The sequence below is a fragment of the Microtus ochrogaster genome, chromosome 7, assembly GCF_000317375.1.
Source record: "Microtus ochrogaster isolate Prairie Vole_2 chromosome 7, MicOch1.0, whole genome shotgun sequence".
NCBI classification, from domain to species: domain Eukaryota; kingdom Metazoa; phylum Chordata; class Mammalia; order Rodentia; family Cricetidae; genus Microtus; species Microtus ochrogaster.
In genome coordinates, this window is record NC_022014.1 from 21,037,917 (window position 1) to 21,050,203 (window position 12,287).

General features: G+C 50.5%; 1 protein-coding gene across 6 annotated transcripts in view; it reads right to left on the reverse strand.

Annotated features, from left to right (window-relative positions):
- Positions 1 to 1,239: 1,239 nt before the first annotated feature.
- The window catches only part of Flot2 (flotillin 2), a 20,275-nt gene continuing 9,227 nt past the window's right edge, over positions 1,240 to 12,287 (reverse strand). For 2 of the 6 annotated variants that reach the window (XM_005349478.3, XM_026780270.1), the window contains 9 exons: positions 8,837 to 8,927; positions 6,259 to 6,382; positions 4,358 to 4,476; positions 4,127 to 4,240; positions 3,904 to 4,023; positions 3,613 to 3,827; positions 3,019 to 3,202; positions 2,557 to 2,706; positions 2,441 to 2,479 (listed from right to left, as the gene is read on the reverse strand). In XM_005349478.3, the coding sequence (XP_005349535.1) occupies positions 2,441 to 2,479; positions 2,557 to 2,706; positions 3,019 to 3,202; positions 3,613 to 3,827; positions 3,904 to 4,023; positions 4,127 to 4,240; positions 4,358 to 4,476; positions 6,259 to 6,382; positions 8,837 to 8,927 (1,156 nt within the window). Of the gene's footprint in view, positions 2,480 to 2,556; positions 2,707 to 3,018; positions 3,203 to 3,612; positions 3,828 to 3,903; positions 4,024 to 4,126; positions 4,241 to 4,357; positions 4,477 to 6,258; positions 6,383 to 7,298; positions 7,390 to 8,836; positions 8,928 to 12,287 lie in introns of those variants that run through there. The other 4 variants (XM_026780272.1, XM_026780271.1, XM_026780269.1 and 1 more) reach the window with 3 other exon arrangements.

Consider the following 12,287-nt stretch of genomic DNA (forward strand, 5'->3'; position numbering starts at 1 on the left):
CCTCTGCCTCCCGAGTGCTGGGATTAAAGGCATGCACCACCATAGCCTGGCTGGCTACATTATTTTTTTTTATGTGGGCCCTGGGGATCTGAATTCAGGTGCCCATGCTTCCACTGAATCATCTCCCCAGCCCCATTCTTGTTTTTACATTGGCTGGAGAGATGGCTCAGAGGTTAAGAGCACTGACTGATCTTCCAAAGGTCCCAAGATCGATTCCCAGCACCCAGGTGGTGGCTCACAACTGTCTGTAGTGAGATCTGGTGTTCTCTTCTGGCCTGCAGGCAGAACACTGTATATATAATAAATAAATTAATTAAAAAAGAATCTTGTTGGATGTGGTGGCATATGCCTGCAATTCCAGTACTTGGAAGGTAAAGGCAGAAGGAACTGGAGCTCAGGCAAGACTTGATTACATAGCAAGTTTGAAACCAGCCTGGACTACACGAGACCCTGTCTCCAAACAAACAAACAACCCCCTCACAAATAGCAATAAATTAGCCTAGGAGATTAAGTTTTTTACCAACAGAGGAAATAAAATTTAAGTTAAAATACAAGCAGCCCTATCAGAGCTCATGCTCCTTGTTTTTTTAGATTTATGTATACAAGTGCTCTATCTGTATGTATGCCTTTATGTCAGAAGAGGGTATCATATCCCACTACAGATGGTTGTGAGCCACCATGTGATTGCTGGGAATTGAACTCAGGACCTCTGGAAGAGCAGCCAGAGCTCTTAACCTCTGAGCCATCTCTCCAGTACCAAGATCACCCTCTTAAGGCTGAGAATTGGGCTCCATTGCTGAGTGGGACTAGGTTTGGCAGAGGGCCTGTTACTTGTTCCACCCTCGCCTCAGTGCCAAGGCCTGTCTCTATGAAGGCAAGGCCAGTAGACTGGTGCCTCCCAGTGGCTAGGGTAGGAAAGAGCAACCCTGATGCTAAAGTGCTTATGTGGGGGACCCAGGTGGTTCTTGGTTCCTATTCTCTCTCCTCATAAAATACACAATGAGGTGGGTGGTGGTGGTACAGGCCTTTACTCCCAGCACTCAGGGGAGGCAGAGATAGGCGGATCTCTGAGTTTGAGGACAGCCTATTTACAAGAGCTAGTTCCAGGACAGCTAGGACTGTAACACAGAGAAATCTGGTCTTGAAAAACCAAAAAAAAAAAAAAAAAAAAAAAAAAAACCCAAAAAAAAACAAAAACAACCCCCCAAAACCAAACAAAACACACACACACAATGAAAGGTGTGGGCATAAGAGATCTTTATTTTTACCAGAGGGGGACAGGCAGTGGGGCAGTGCATCATCCAAACCCCAGACCAGACATGCAGCATTCACATGCACAACAGCTACCCAGGCTGGGGCAGGGCCAGGGGTGGGGCCAGGGACCATGGGACACCCTTGCACCCCTACTAGGATACTTGGGCCTTGGGCTCTTCTGCTAGTGCAAAGATACAGAAGATTTAGCTGCTTCCCATGGCTAGAACCCCATCATGCTGGCCAAGAAGAAAATGGCATAGAGTGAGGTTTGGCCAGTCTACAGCACTTGATTCTCTTACAGTTGGCACAGCCTTGCTCCCTGGGAGAACCCCATGCCCAGGACAGCACAGCATTAGCAGGAAGATCTATAACCTTTCCTGACCCCAACAGAGCTAGATATTGACCCCAGAAAGACTTAGTAGAGTTGGACTAAGACCCACCCCACCAATCAAGGACAAGCCAATGAAGGGGATGTCCCTGAGGCATCCTAAGGCAGTAGTAAACTGAGGAAGCTGCTATAGACAAGAGGCCTTGCCTTTGTGCCTCTGGGGTACAGGGGAGAGGGGCAGGCATAACAGCAGGCCTGGGCCTGGGTATGTGTGAAGGGCATTACTCTAGGCCCAAAAGGCCATGGCCACTCAGGCCTCAAAAAGGCAAGAGTGTGTGGGTCGTGATCTTCCTATAATAGAGTTTAGGGCTAGATGTTCAGACCAGGAGAGAGCTGAGTGGGTGTCCTGCCCAGAACCATTGTACCCGTGCTCAGCTCTGCCAGGACAAGGAAAGACAGACAGATACATGGAGAACTTGAAGGCACCAGGATTCTGAGGAGCAGTGGGGCCACTCCTTACAGACAGACAGTGATTGCAATAAACTTCAATTTCAGCTTCAGCTGTATGATGTATGTGGAGATGGGAAGAAAGGAGAAGAGAAACAGGCAGAGGAAGAGGCACATATGGCAGGAGAGAAACACACTAGATGAATGTGGCAGTTATGTGAGAGTGTGAAGGAGAGGAAGAAAAGGCTAACAGGAGAGAAGGGAGGATAGCCAGAGATGGCCTCAACACGCCGCACTTCTGGTCCCTACAAAATAAGGCACCAGAGTCAGTAACGTTCTCGTTGTCCCTCTGATGTTGAAGCAGGTGCTGCAGGGGCCTGCAGCTGCCGAAGGGCGTGAGTCTGCAGGACCTCACACCTGTGCACCGGTGGCATTCCTGATCAGGGGTATCTGCAAGGAAGAAGGGCAGAATGAGGGCTGTGCAGTCCAGGGCCGGCTAGGGATTCCCACCACAGAGAGGTACACACCTTTGACAGGTCCACACCGGTGAGAGCATGCACAGAGGCAGGCAGTTCTGCGAGTAGCCGGTTCACTTCTGATGTCACCTTGCTGTTGTCCCCACTGAGAACTACAATCTCATCAACTTTGGCCAGGGGGGCGGAGATTTTGGCAGCAATCTAGGAGGTGGGGTGTTAGGAGAGTTTAGATAGAGTGCCAGTCTGTTCACCTGCCCTGTCTAGCACTTCTCTCTTCTCCATGTCACCCACTCCCAAAGCAACCCGGACAGCAAGGGACGGCTGCAGAGGTCCATGAGCCAGATAGCCTGGGCCTGCTGGAGGCTTCCTGTCTGCCTGCTGCGTGTTTTCATCTCAGCCTCCAGCAGTGTGTGGATGTTACCAACTGGGTCCAGAGAAATCCTGCCGCTTGCCCAATGGTCAAGCAAGGAGACTAGAACTTTGAGTGCAAACTTGCGTGGGAGGGAACCTCACCTGGGGCAGGGCCTCCAACACCAAGGCCATCTTGGCTGCATCACCATACTTCTGATAGGCCTCAGCCTTGAGCTTCATTCGCTCAGCCTCTGCCTTGCCCATCGCCTCAATGACTGCTGCCTCTGCCTCTCCGATTTTACGAATCTTCTCGGCTTCTGCTTGTGCCAGCAGGACTTGCTTCACCCTGAGGGAGCCCAGGTCATGCAGATCAGTTAGCTGAGAAATGCTGGGGCTCCCTCCAACCTTACCTGGGCCCAGCACACCCTCTAGCCCTCTGTTCTGGTGGCTGTTAGGGATGAGAGACATCTGAAAGGGATGCCCTGTCCTGCTAGCTCTTGTGGGACACAAACCCCAGTTCCCAGCTGCGAGGGGGAAGGTCTGACAAGGAGGCCCTTTGTGCTAACCACAATCCCAGGCACTCTGGACTCTTAACTTATTGAGTCTTCCAGACAACAGGCTTGGGAGCTTATCTGCTTCAGAGAGGAACAGACTTGGGCAAGGGGGTAGTGTAGCTTCTAAGCCGTGGCTGGGAGCACGTGGAGCACTGAGCGCAAAGCAGCCTCATGAGCCTGCCTGCAGGGCCCAGGCTCTCACTTTTCACCCTCGGCAATCTGCTGGATGCGATGGGCTTCCGCCTCTGCAGGGCGGCGCACTGTGGCAATGAGCTCCTTGTCAGTGCGGAGGATCTCCTGGGTCTCCACAGCGATCTGCTTCTTGCGCTGAACCACCTCAATCTCAATCTCTTCCTGCCGGATCTTCTGCTGCTCTCGGGCCCCTTGCAGCTCATAGGCCAACTGGGCCTCAGCTGTCTGTAGAAGGAAGACACATGAGGGGGTGGACCGCATACCGAGTCCCGTGCCCTGTGCCTGGGGTCCTCCGTCTCACCTTGATGTTCACCTCTTCACTGAAGGCTGACTTTTGCAGCTCAAAGGCTCTCTTGGAGTCAGCAATCTTGGTGTCCGCCATGAACTTTACATCTAGCATCTCCTTTTTGCACTCAGCTTCCTGGAGTAGCAAGGGTGGTGGTGAGAATTAGCAGAGGGACCACAGAGCCATCAACCCTGCGCTCCCTCGCGGGCCTGAGGCATGAGAGGAAAACCCTGCATACCCGGATGCCTGCGTCCCGTTCTGCCTCTGCCACACCAATGTCTGCATCTCTCTGCACCACAGCCGTCTGTGTCTTGCCCAGGGAGCTCAGATAGTCTACTTTGTCATAAACGTCCTAAGGAAGGAAGATGGTATAGTTGTCCCAGGGAACAGTCTCCAGTACAGAGGGTGCCCTTCCTACCAGGTACCCATCTCCAGGTGGACAGAGTACAGGCTTCCTATTACACCTTACCTTGATGGTGAAGCTGAGGATTTCGATGCCCATACGGCCAACATCAGGAGCTGCCACTTCCCGTACCAGCTTGGCAAACTGGTCTCGGTCCTGATAAATCTGTTCCACAGTCAGAGTTCCTGAGGGACAGAAGGAGCATAAACCAATCTCCAGGAGCTAGCCAGCTGAGAGCGCAGGAAGCATCTGAGGGCAAGCCTGGGTGCGTGTAAGGGTCAAGCAATGTGAGCTGGATTTTTCCTGAGGTCCTCTTCAGGAGTCTAACCTTCCTTCCTTGTGTAGCAGCCTGAATGAGCAAATGTGTCCCAAGCAGTACCAGACATCCAAGCAGGCTGCCACTTCAACACCTTCCTCTTCAAGTTCCCATTTAAAAAAAAAACAAACAAAAAAAAAACTTTTTTTCTTTTTTTGGTTTTTTGAGACAGGGTTTCTCTGTGTAGCCCTGGCTGTCCTAGAACTCACTCTGTAGACCAGGTTGCCCTCGAACTCACAAAGATCTGCCTGCCTCTGCCTCTTGAGTGCTGGAATTAAAGGTGTGTACCACCACTGCTGGGATAAAAAAACTTCTTAGAAATAAAATGTATTTATTTTTATGTGCATTTAATTTAAACTTTAAATGATTTGCTTATTTTTGTGTACATTGGTGTTTTGCCTGTGTATATGTCTGTGTGAGGGTGTCAGATCCCTGGGACTGGAGTTACAGACAGTCATGAGCTCCATGTGGGTGCTGGGAATTGAACCCAGGTCCTCTGGACAAGTAATCAGTGCTTTTAATCACTGAGCCATCTCTCCAGACCCTAAAATTTTTATTAGTGTTATTTTGTGTGTGTTTGTATGTGTGTGGGTGCACATGCCTGTGTACAGGTGCCTGAAAAGGCAATAGGTCAACCTTATCATTTCTCAGACACAGTCCACCTTGTTTTTTGAGACAGGTTCCCTTATAGAGGATTTTCTTTTTGTTTTTCAAGACAGGATTTTTCTTTTCTTTTCTTTTTTTTTTTTTTTTTTGGTTTTTCGAGACAGGGTTTCTCTGTGGCTTTGGAGCATGGTCTGTAGACCAGGCTGGACTCGAACTCATAGAGATCCTCCTGCCTCTGCCTCCCGAGTGCTGGGATTAAAGGCGTGCGCCACCATTGCCCGGCCAAGACAGGATTTTTCTGTATAGCCCTGGCTGTCCTGGAATTCACTCTGTAGACCAGGCTGGTCTTGAACTCAAGATCTACTTGCCTCACTTAGTGGTGGTGGTGCACGTCTTTAATCCTAGCACTTGGGAGGCAGAGGCAGGTGGATCTCTGTGAGTTCGAGGCCAGCCTAGCCTACAAGAACTAGTTCCAGAACAGGCTCTAAAAAAACTACAGTAAAACCTTATATTAAAAAACCAAAAAAAAAAAAAAAAAAAAAAGTCTATTTAAATTAAAGGTGTGCACCACCCCCAATTGGCAATGGTGGCTTTTTAAATTTTATTTTAATATTTTTTGAGACAGAGCCTCTCTGCGGAGTCCCTGGTTAGCCTTGCACTATGTACACCAGTCTTAACCTCACAGAGATCCAGCTGCCTCTGTCTTTAAAGTGCTGGAATTGAAGGTGTGCGCCACCACTCCCAGCATGTGGTGGCTTTTCAAAAAATCTTGAGTTCTGAAAACTGAACTCAGATCCTCTTGCTTGCTGACAAGCACTGTACCAAAGGAACTACTTCCCCAAGCCTATTTTTCTCTTTTTAGTGCTGGGGTCAAACACAGGCCTTTTGCATGCTAAGCTTTATCACTGAACTATACCTTCAGTTCACCTTGAGTTTTCAAATTAAAACTTAGAAAACGCTTTAGCTCAAACCTCAGTGGGACCGGCTCCCGGCCCAGCCATGCATATGTTCCTGGCCCTGGCTCAGAGGCTGGGCAGGGCCTCACCAAGGATGGAGCGTAGATGCCCTTCCAGGGTCTGTAAGACAACGTTCTTAATGTCCTGCACATTCTTGCCCAGGAACTGTTCACAGGCCACGGCTAGGAGCTCCTTCTCGGTCATGATCTTCACCTGCCAAGGACACAGACACCGGAGTGAGCTGCAGGGTGGCGGCCCACGCTCTGAGTAGCAGAGGCTGGCTGTCCGCTGTGCTTCACCCCTCCTTGTCAGGCTTCTGAGACCCCGGGAGGGATGGCTGCAGCACAAGGAACTCTCACCCTGACATTCAGTCTCTACTGGTGGTCCCAGGTCCTGATCTGGCCTCTCTCCCACGCCTTTGGGGCTCATCTTCCCACCCCTCCAGCCCACTGTTCACACACCAGCCAGCTCTTCCTCTGCAGCCAGCAAAACCCCGAGGCTTAGGGGCAGCAAGTATGAAAAGGAGAGTGAGCAGTAGGGACACAGACAAATGGAGTTGGAAAGAGCCTAGACAGGGTAGGAGACAGGTCCTCAGGGTGTAAATGAGTGTCTTTGCCTCTCCAGGTGTTCTGTCAACTCCCTCATCAGAGACAATAACAAGCAGAGAACCTCACTGCCCTGTGAAGTTGAGTGTGTGTTAAGGTGGGACACCCCTTCCAGGCCCCAGCTGAGGTAGATAAGCAGCTCCCAGAATGCCTGGAGGCCAGAACGCCTCTGCCTCACAGAATGTCTTCCTCTGGGCACCCAGGGAACAAAGGAGCCCTGAACCCTGGGGTCCGTTGTGTCCTATTCCTGTAAAAAATGAGGGTGGGTTAGTGAGACAGGAGCCCTTGACACTGGTTTTGCCTTGACAGGGCCACTGAGGAGAGAAGAGTGTCTGTTAGTTTTGCTAGGTGGCCAAGCAGGCCAAGTGGGCAGGTTTCAATGCTGATGATCCTGTTGTAGAGGTGACAGGAGTTCTGGAGAGAGACATCCCCTGGTTGGTGTCCTCTCCTCTTCCTCCCCCCAAACCCCAGAATGGGGACGAGGCACCTCAATGGACATGCGTGGGGCTGCTGGGTTACTATACCTGGGCGACACCCGTCACAGTTAAAGCTACCCCCTCGGCCGTCTCTACGTCCTCACAGCGGGGCTGCAACGTCATAATCTCTAGGGAAATCCTGCCAAGAAATGCAAAACAGGGGCATGGGTCTGGGGGCCCAGGGCTTGGGGTGTGGAAGAAACCAGTACCTCACTGCTCCAGTTGGGAGACACCAAAGGTCCCAGTAAAGAGGAGTCTTCAGAGAGAGGTATGTAGCTGGCTGTGTGTGCAAAGACCATGGGAGAGAGGGCAAGGTAGGAGCAGGCGGCTCCAGGGGAAGCAGGTAAGTGGGCGACATATGTGTACTTATGTTTTATGTTCATCATCCTGGCTTGAACTGATAGGAAAATCAAGCAAGAGAGAAGTGGCTGTGGCGCTCTGGGGCTGATGGGGACAGGAAAGCCTATGCTATAGCAGTGTGTGTTCTAGGACAGAAAGCAGGGGCAGGGACTTCAGACTGTCAGGGAGGCTGTGCATGGGTGCCATCTGAATGTTCCCTAGGGGTCTCTACTTCCTCCTGGGTCTCCTCAGTACCTCAGGACACCTCAGGAGGCTATCTAGAAAGCTCTGCCTATTGGGCAGGCATGCTGAGGGTATGCCCACAGCTAGGCAAATGTATAAAAAACTTTACACTTGCCCCTTGCCAGGGAAGGTTATGACTTGAAGGACACCTTTTGGTATTGCAGGTCACAAGAAAAATGCAGGCTGGGGTTATACTAGCATATTAACCCTAGAAAGAGCTGTTGTACCCCAACAATCTGACTCCCCATGTCTTCATTTAGTTAAGCTTGAAAGGTACCTGGTCACTGTCAGAGGTCTCAAGTATAGTGCTGGAATAGAAGGAATTATGATTGCTGAGGAAGCTTGGACACTATTCGTGCCACACAAGGTATTCTGAGCCGCTTCTTGGGCCTCTGTACTGAATGAAGCCTGCCTTTCTTTCTCTTGGGTGCAAAGGCTAATGAGTGAGGATGTCCTTCTTCACTAGAGCTGGTGGGATGCGTAAGGAACAAAGTGGGGATGCTGGGTTTTTGCCTGAGAAGGCTGCAGGGCAACTTAGTATTGAGGAAAGGGAAGGGCAAGATACTGTTTAATCTCTCCAGCCTGGGGAGCTACGAGCGACAGCTGGTAGGGGCTTCTGACATCCACGGCCTCATTCCCAGTTCCTGAAACTAAGAAGATGCATACTAGAGAGCTGACACATGAAGCAAGGAAGGTGGGAATCTGCACACCACAGAGAGAAGCTCTTGGAGCTGCTCAGCAGACTAGCGAAGGAAAGACACCCACTGGGTGACCTGGCAGAACTTGCAGAACCCCTCGAGTGTTCTCTATTTGTTAGCCTTAAGGGGCAAAGGCAAGGAACCTGGGGATCTACCTGAATTTACCCTGGCATCAGAAGCAGCAGAGAGAAGAGTGAGGAGGGAGGCACACTCTCAGGAGGAGAGTCCATCCAGTTTCTGCCTGCCAGGCCCCGCAGGGCAGGAAGAGAAGGTTAGATATAGAGGAGGAAACAGGTGAGTTATTACCTGTGCAACCCCTGTTACGAATAGCGGGACCCCCTCCGACGTCTCAATATTCTCACAGCGACACAGGATGGTCATAACCTCCAGAGACAGTCTGAGGAGCAGCCAGGGGGTAGGGCAAGGTAGGGACAGGAAGGGTAGGAAGGGACACAGTAAACACACACAGTGGTTACCAGATAAGCACGGGTGCCTGACACCTGGGGCATGATGTGGTGCTCTCTGTATTTCCACCCCCACCCCCACCATCTCAGTCTAAGGCTGCAGGAGAACACAGCAACCCCCTTGCTGACCTGAGGCTTCTAGTCTGGTCTTTTCCCCTTCCCCTTTTCAAGGAGGAGCTGCTCAGCTGGGGAAGAGGTCTGTTAAGTGTCCAGAGCCCAGGGCCAGAAGTCAGAGGGGCCATGTAGAGGGCACCCAATTTGCAACAATGTCACTTTTCCATGATCTGGAGGACTTAGTCTTATCTCCACCCTCCTAACACAGGACAATCTGTTTCCACAAGTCAGGATGAGGTGGCCACTCTGGGAATTAATATGCCACAGCAAATACTTAATCCTCTTTGGGATATGGACTTTCAAGGTTGGGGTTAATATCCCAATTAAAAAGGCAACTGGAAGCCTGGCTGTGGTGGCGCACGCCTTTAATCCCAGCACTCAGGAGGCAGAGGCAGGTGGATCTCTGTGAGTTCGAGGCCAGCCTGGTTTACAAGAGCTAGTTCCAGGACAGGCTCCAAAGCTACAGAGAAACCCTGTCTTGAAAAAAACAAACAAACAAACAAACAAATGAAAAATAAAAAAACACCTAAATAAAAAGGCAACTGGAAATCTCAGAGAAAATTTGGGATGTCTGATCAGGAAGGGGGATTAAAGAAGGCTGGGAAAGAAAGAATAGTTATGCAAGAATATTCACAGTAATCGATGAGGGACGATGGAATCATTTAATTTGGAATCCCAAAGTTGGGCATGGGCAAAGAAAAGAGTATTAGTAAAGGAAACAGGCTGGGCGGTGGTGGTGCACACTTTTAATCCCACCCCAGCACTTGGGAGGCAGAGTAAGTGCATCTCTGAGTTCCAGGTCAGCCAGGGCTACACAGAGAAACCCTGTCTCATCCAAACAAACAAACACACACACACAAAAAAAAAAAAAGAAAAAAGAAAGAAAAGGAAAAAGGAAACAAAGTGCATGTAGGCTGCGTGATTCACTCCAGCTGTGTGCACGTGTGCAGGGCAGTGGTACAGGCAGAGGCAAGCTATAAAGTGTGAATGGTTCCTTAAGCTCAAGGAAGGGAAAGCAGAGGCTGAGAGCAAAGAGGCAGAAGTAGGTGGGTAAGGTGGGAAGGCTGGGGAGGGACAGGCAAACCTCATCTCTGGGCGAGGCTGCTCTCACAGCTGCAGCCTGGGGGTTCTAGTCATGCAGATGTGCAAATGTTGCCTTCATTTGATCCCTTAACACTGGTACCCCTAGGCCTAAGAGTACTTTTTACATTTTTTTTTTCAATGCTGGGGATGGAACCAGGGTCTTGCATATGCTGGACAAATACTAAACCAGTTTACTACATCTTGACCTGGCTCAGTCAGGAACCTACCCACCAGAGCTCTCTTCTAGGAAAGGAGAGAGGGAAGCAGGAGGAAGGAGGGAGGGAGGGCGGAAAAGAAGGGAGGGAGGGAGGCTGCAGCTCAGATGCCAAAAGTGGAAGAATTACTCAGGAAAGGAGAAAGGGCTGCTCACACAAGGGCCTCAGGATGAGAGGATGTTGCAGCAAAGAAAAGCAAGAGGATCCACTGAGCCCCGAGGAAGAACGGCTGACACTATAGGTGTAACATACATCTTGGGTATGGAAAGTTCTTCAAAAGGGACGTTGTTAGATGCCTGACTCTTCTTTTTAAAAATTTCATTTTTATGTTTAGAAGTGTCTGCCTGCAACATGTATGATTGTGTACCATGTGTGTGCCTAGTTTCCAAGGAGGTCAGAAGAGGGCACCAGAACCCTGGGACTAGAGTTATAGACAGTTGTGAGCGGCTATTGCATAATGAGAACTGAACCTGGGTCCTCTGCAAGAGCAACAGTGCTCTTCAGCACCAAGCCGCCCTCCCAGACCCTCCCCCCTCCCCGTCTTTCTGAGACAGTCTATAGCCTAGCCTACTGGTCAAGAACTCTTTGTAGCCCAACTCTTTGTTGACCTCTGCACCTAGCCTCTGGAGTTTGCCACCATACTAGGCTAGAGGCCTCTGCTCTGACCCAAAGGCTCCTGCCAGGCTAGGGAAATAAAGGTACCTGGCTATGGAGATGTCCCACAAGTGGGCTAGGGGCTGGAGAAGGGGCTAACTCCAGAGAAAGGAGGAAGAACAGAGGAAGCTACAGGAGAAGATCCTCACCCAAAGGGAGCATGTTGGACTTGAATCCAGCTCTCACTTCCTACCTGCTGTCAAGGAAGCTCTTAGCCTTCCTGTCTTGGAACTCTGCTCCCTCAGGTAAGAACTAGGAGTAGGAGGCCTGAGATGCAGAGAAAAGGATGCAGGGCCATTGCCTCAGCAATGGCTACCCATACAGGACAGATCTCTGGCAAGTCCAGCTGTCTGGGCCTGGTGTGTGTCTCTGGAGGGTGTTCCCATGTCTTCTGGAAGGCTAGCTGATCTAGCCAGATGTGCCTAGGGCTCTCTGAAGTGGAAACTGTAGCTGATTGTGGCACTGATGGCCTTGGGACAGAAGAGTCAGCCCCTCAGCATTCCTTAGGTAGGAAAAACAAAGTAAAGGGAGAAGACAGGAGAGTGGAGGGGGTTACTGGGAATCAGTGATGTTAAAAAGTCATGCTTCCCACCCCTCAGCCTTAGTACATGCAGACACCCCAGAGTCTCAAGTCCCAGCAACATCATGCAGACACAGGGCTCTCTGCAGATGGGTGGGAGCTAAGGAGGAATTTCCATCGCTACCCGCTTGGGATACCAGCTCCATATTCCACCATGAGGAAAGGATGGTGGCTGGAATGGTCCTGGGTTGTAGGCACTGATGCATCAGGGGAGGCTGGATCAGGCCCTTGCTGAGCTCTGGAGGCACCAGCAGGAAGAACTATGGTGGGCTCTATGGCAGCTAACTTCTCTGCCTTCATCTTGCTTATTTTTCAGTCTGGAGACTTTCCATACTGACTTAGGATTCCAGACTGTCTTGCCAGGCCCCAGGAGAAATTCTTATACCCCTAGACCACTGCTGTTACAGATCACATCTGACTGTATATCCATTCTGACTGCAGCTCTCGCCAGAATTGTCCCAAGGCCTGTACAGGAGAGGATGTACTTACTGGGATCCAGCTGATGCTTCCTCCCTCTGTACCCCTTTCAAATAGTTTATAATTGAGATTTTTTTTTTCAAGACAGGGTTTCTCTGTGGTTTTGGAGCCTGTCCTGGAACTAGCTCTTGTAGACCAGGCTGGTCTCGAACTCACAGAGATTCGCCTGC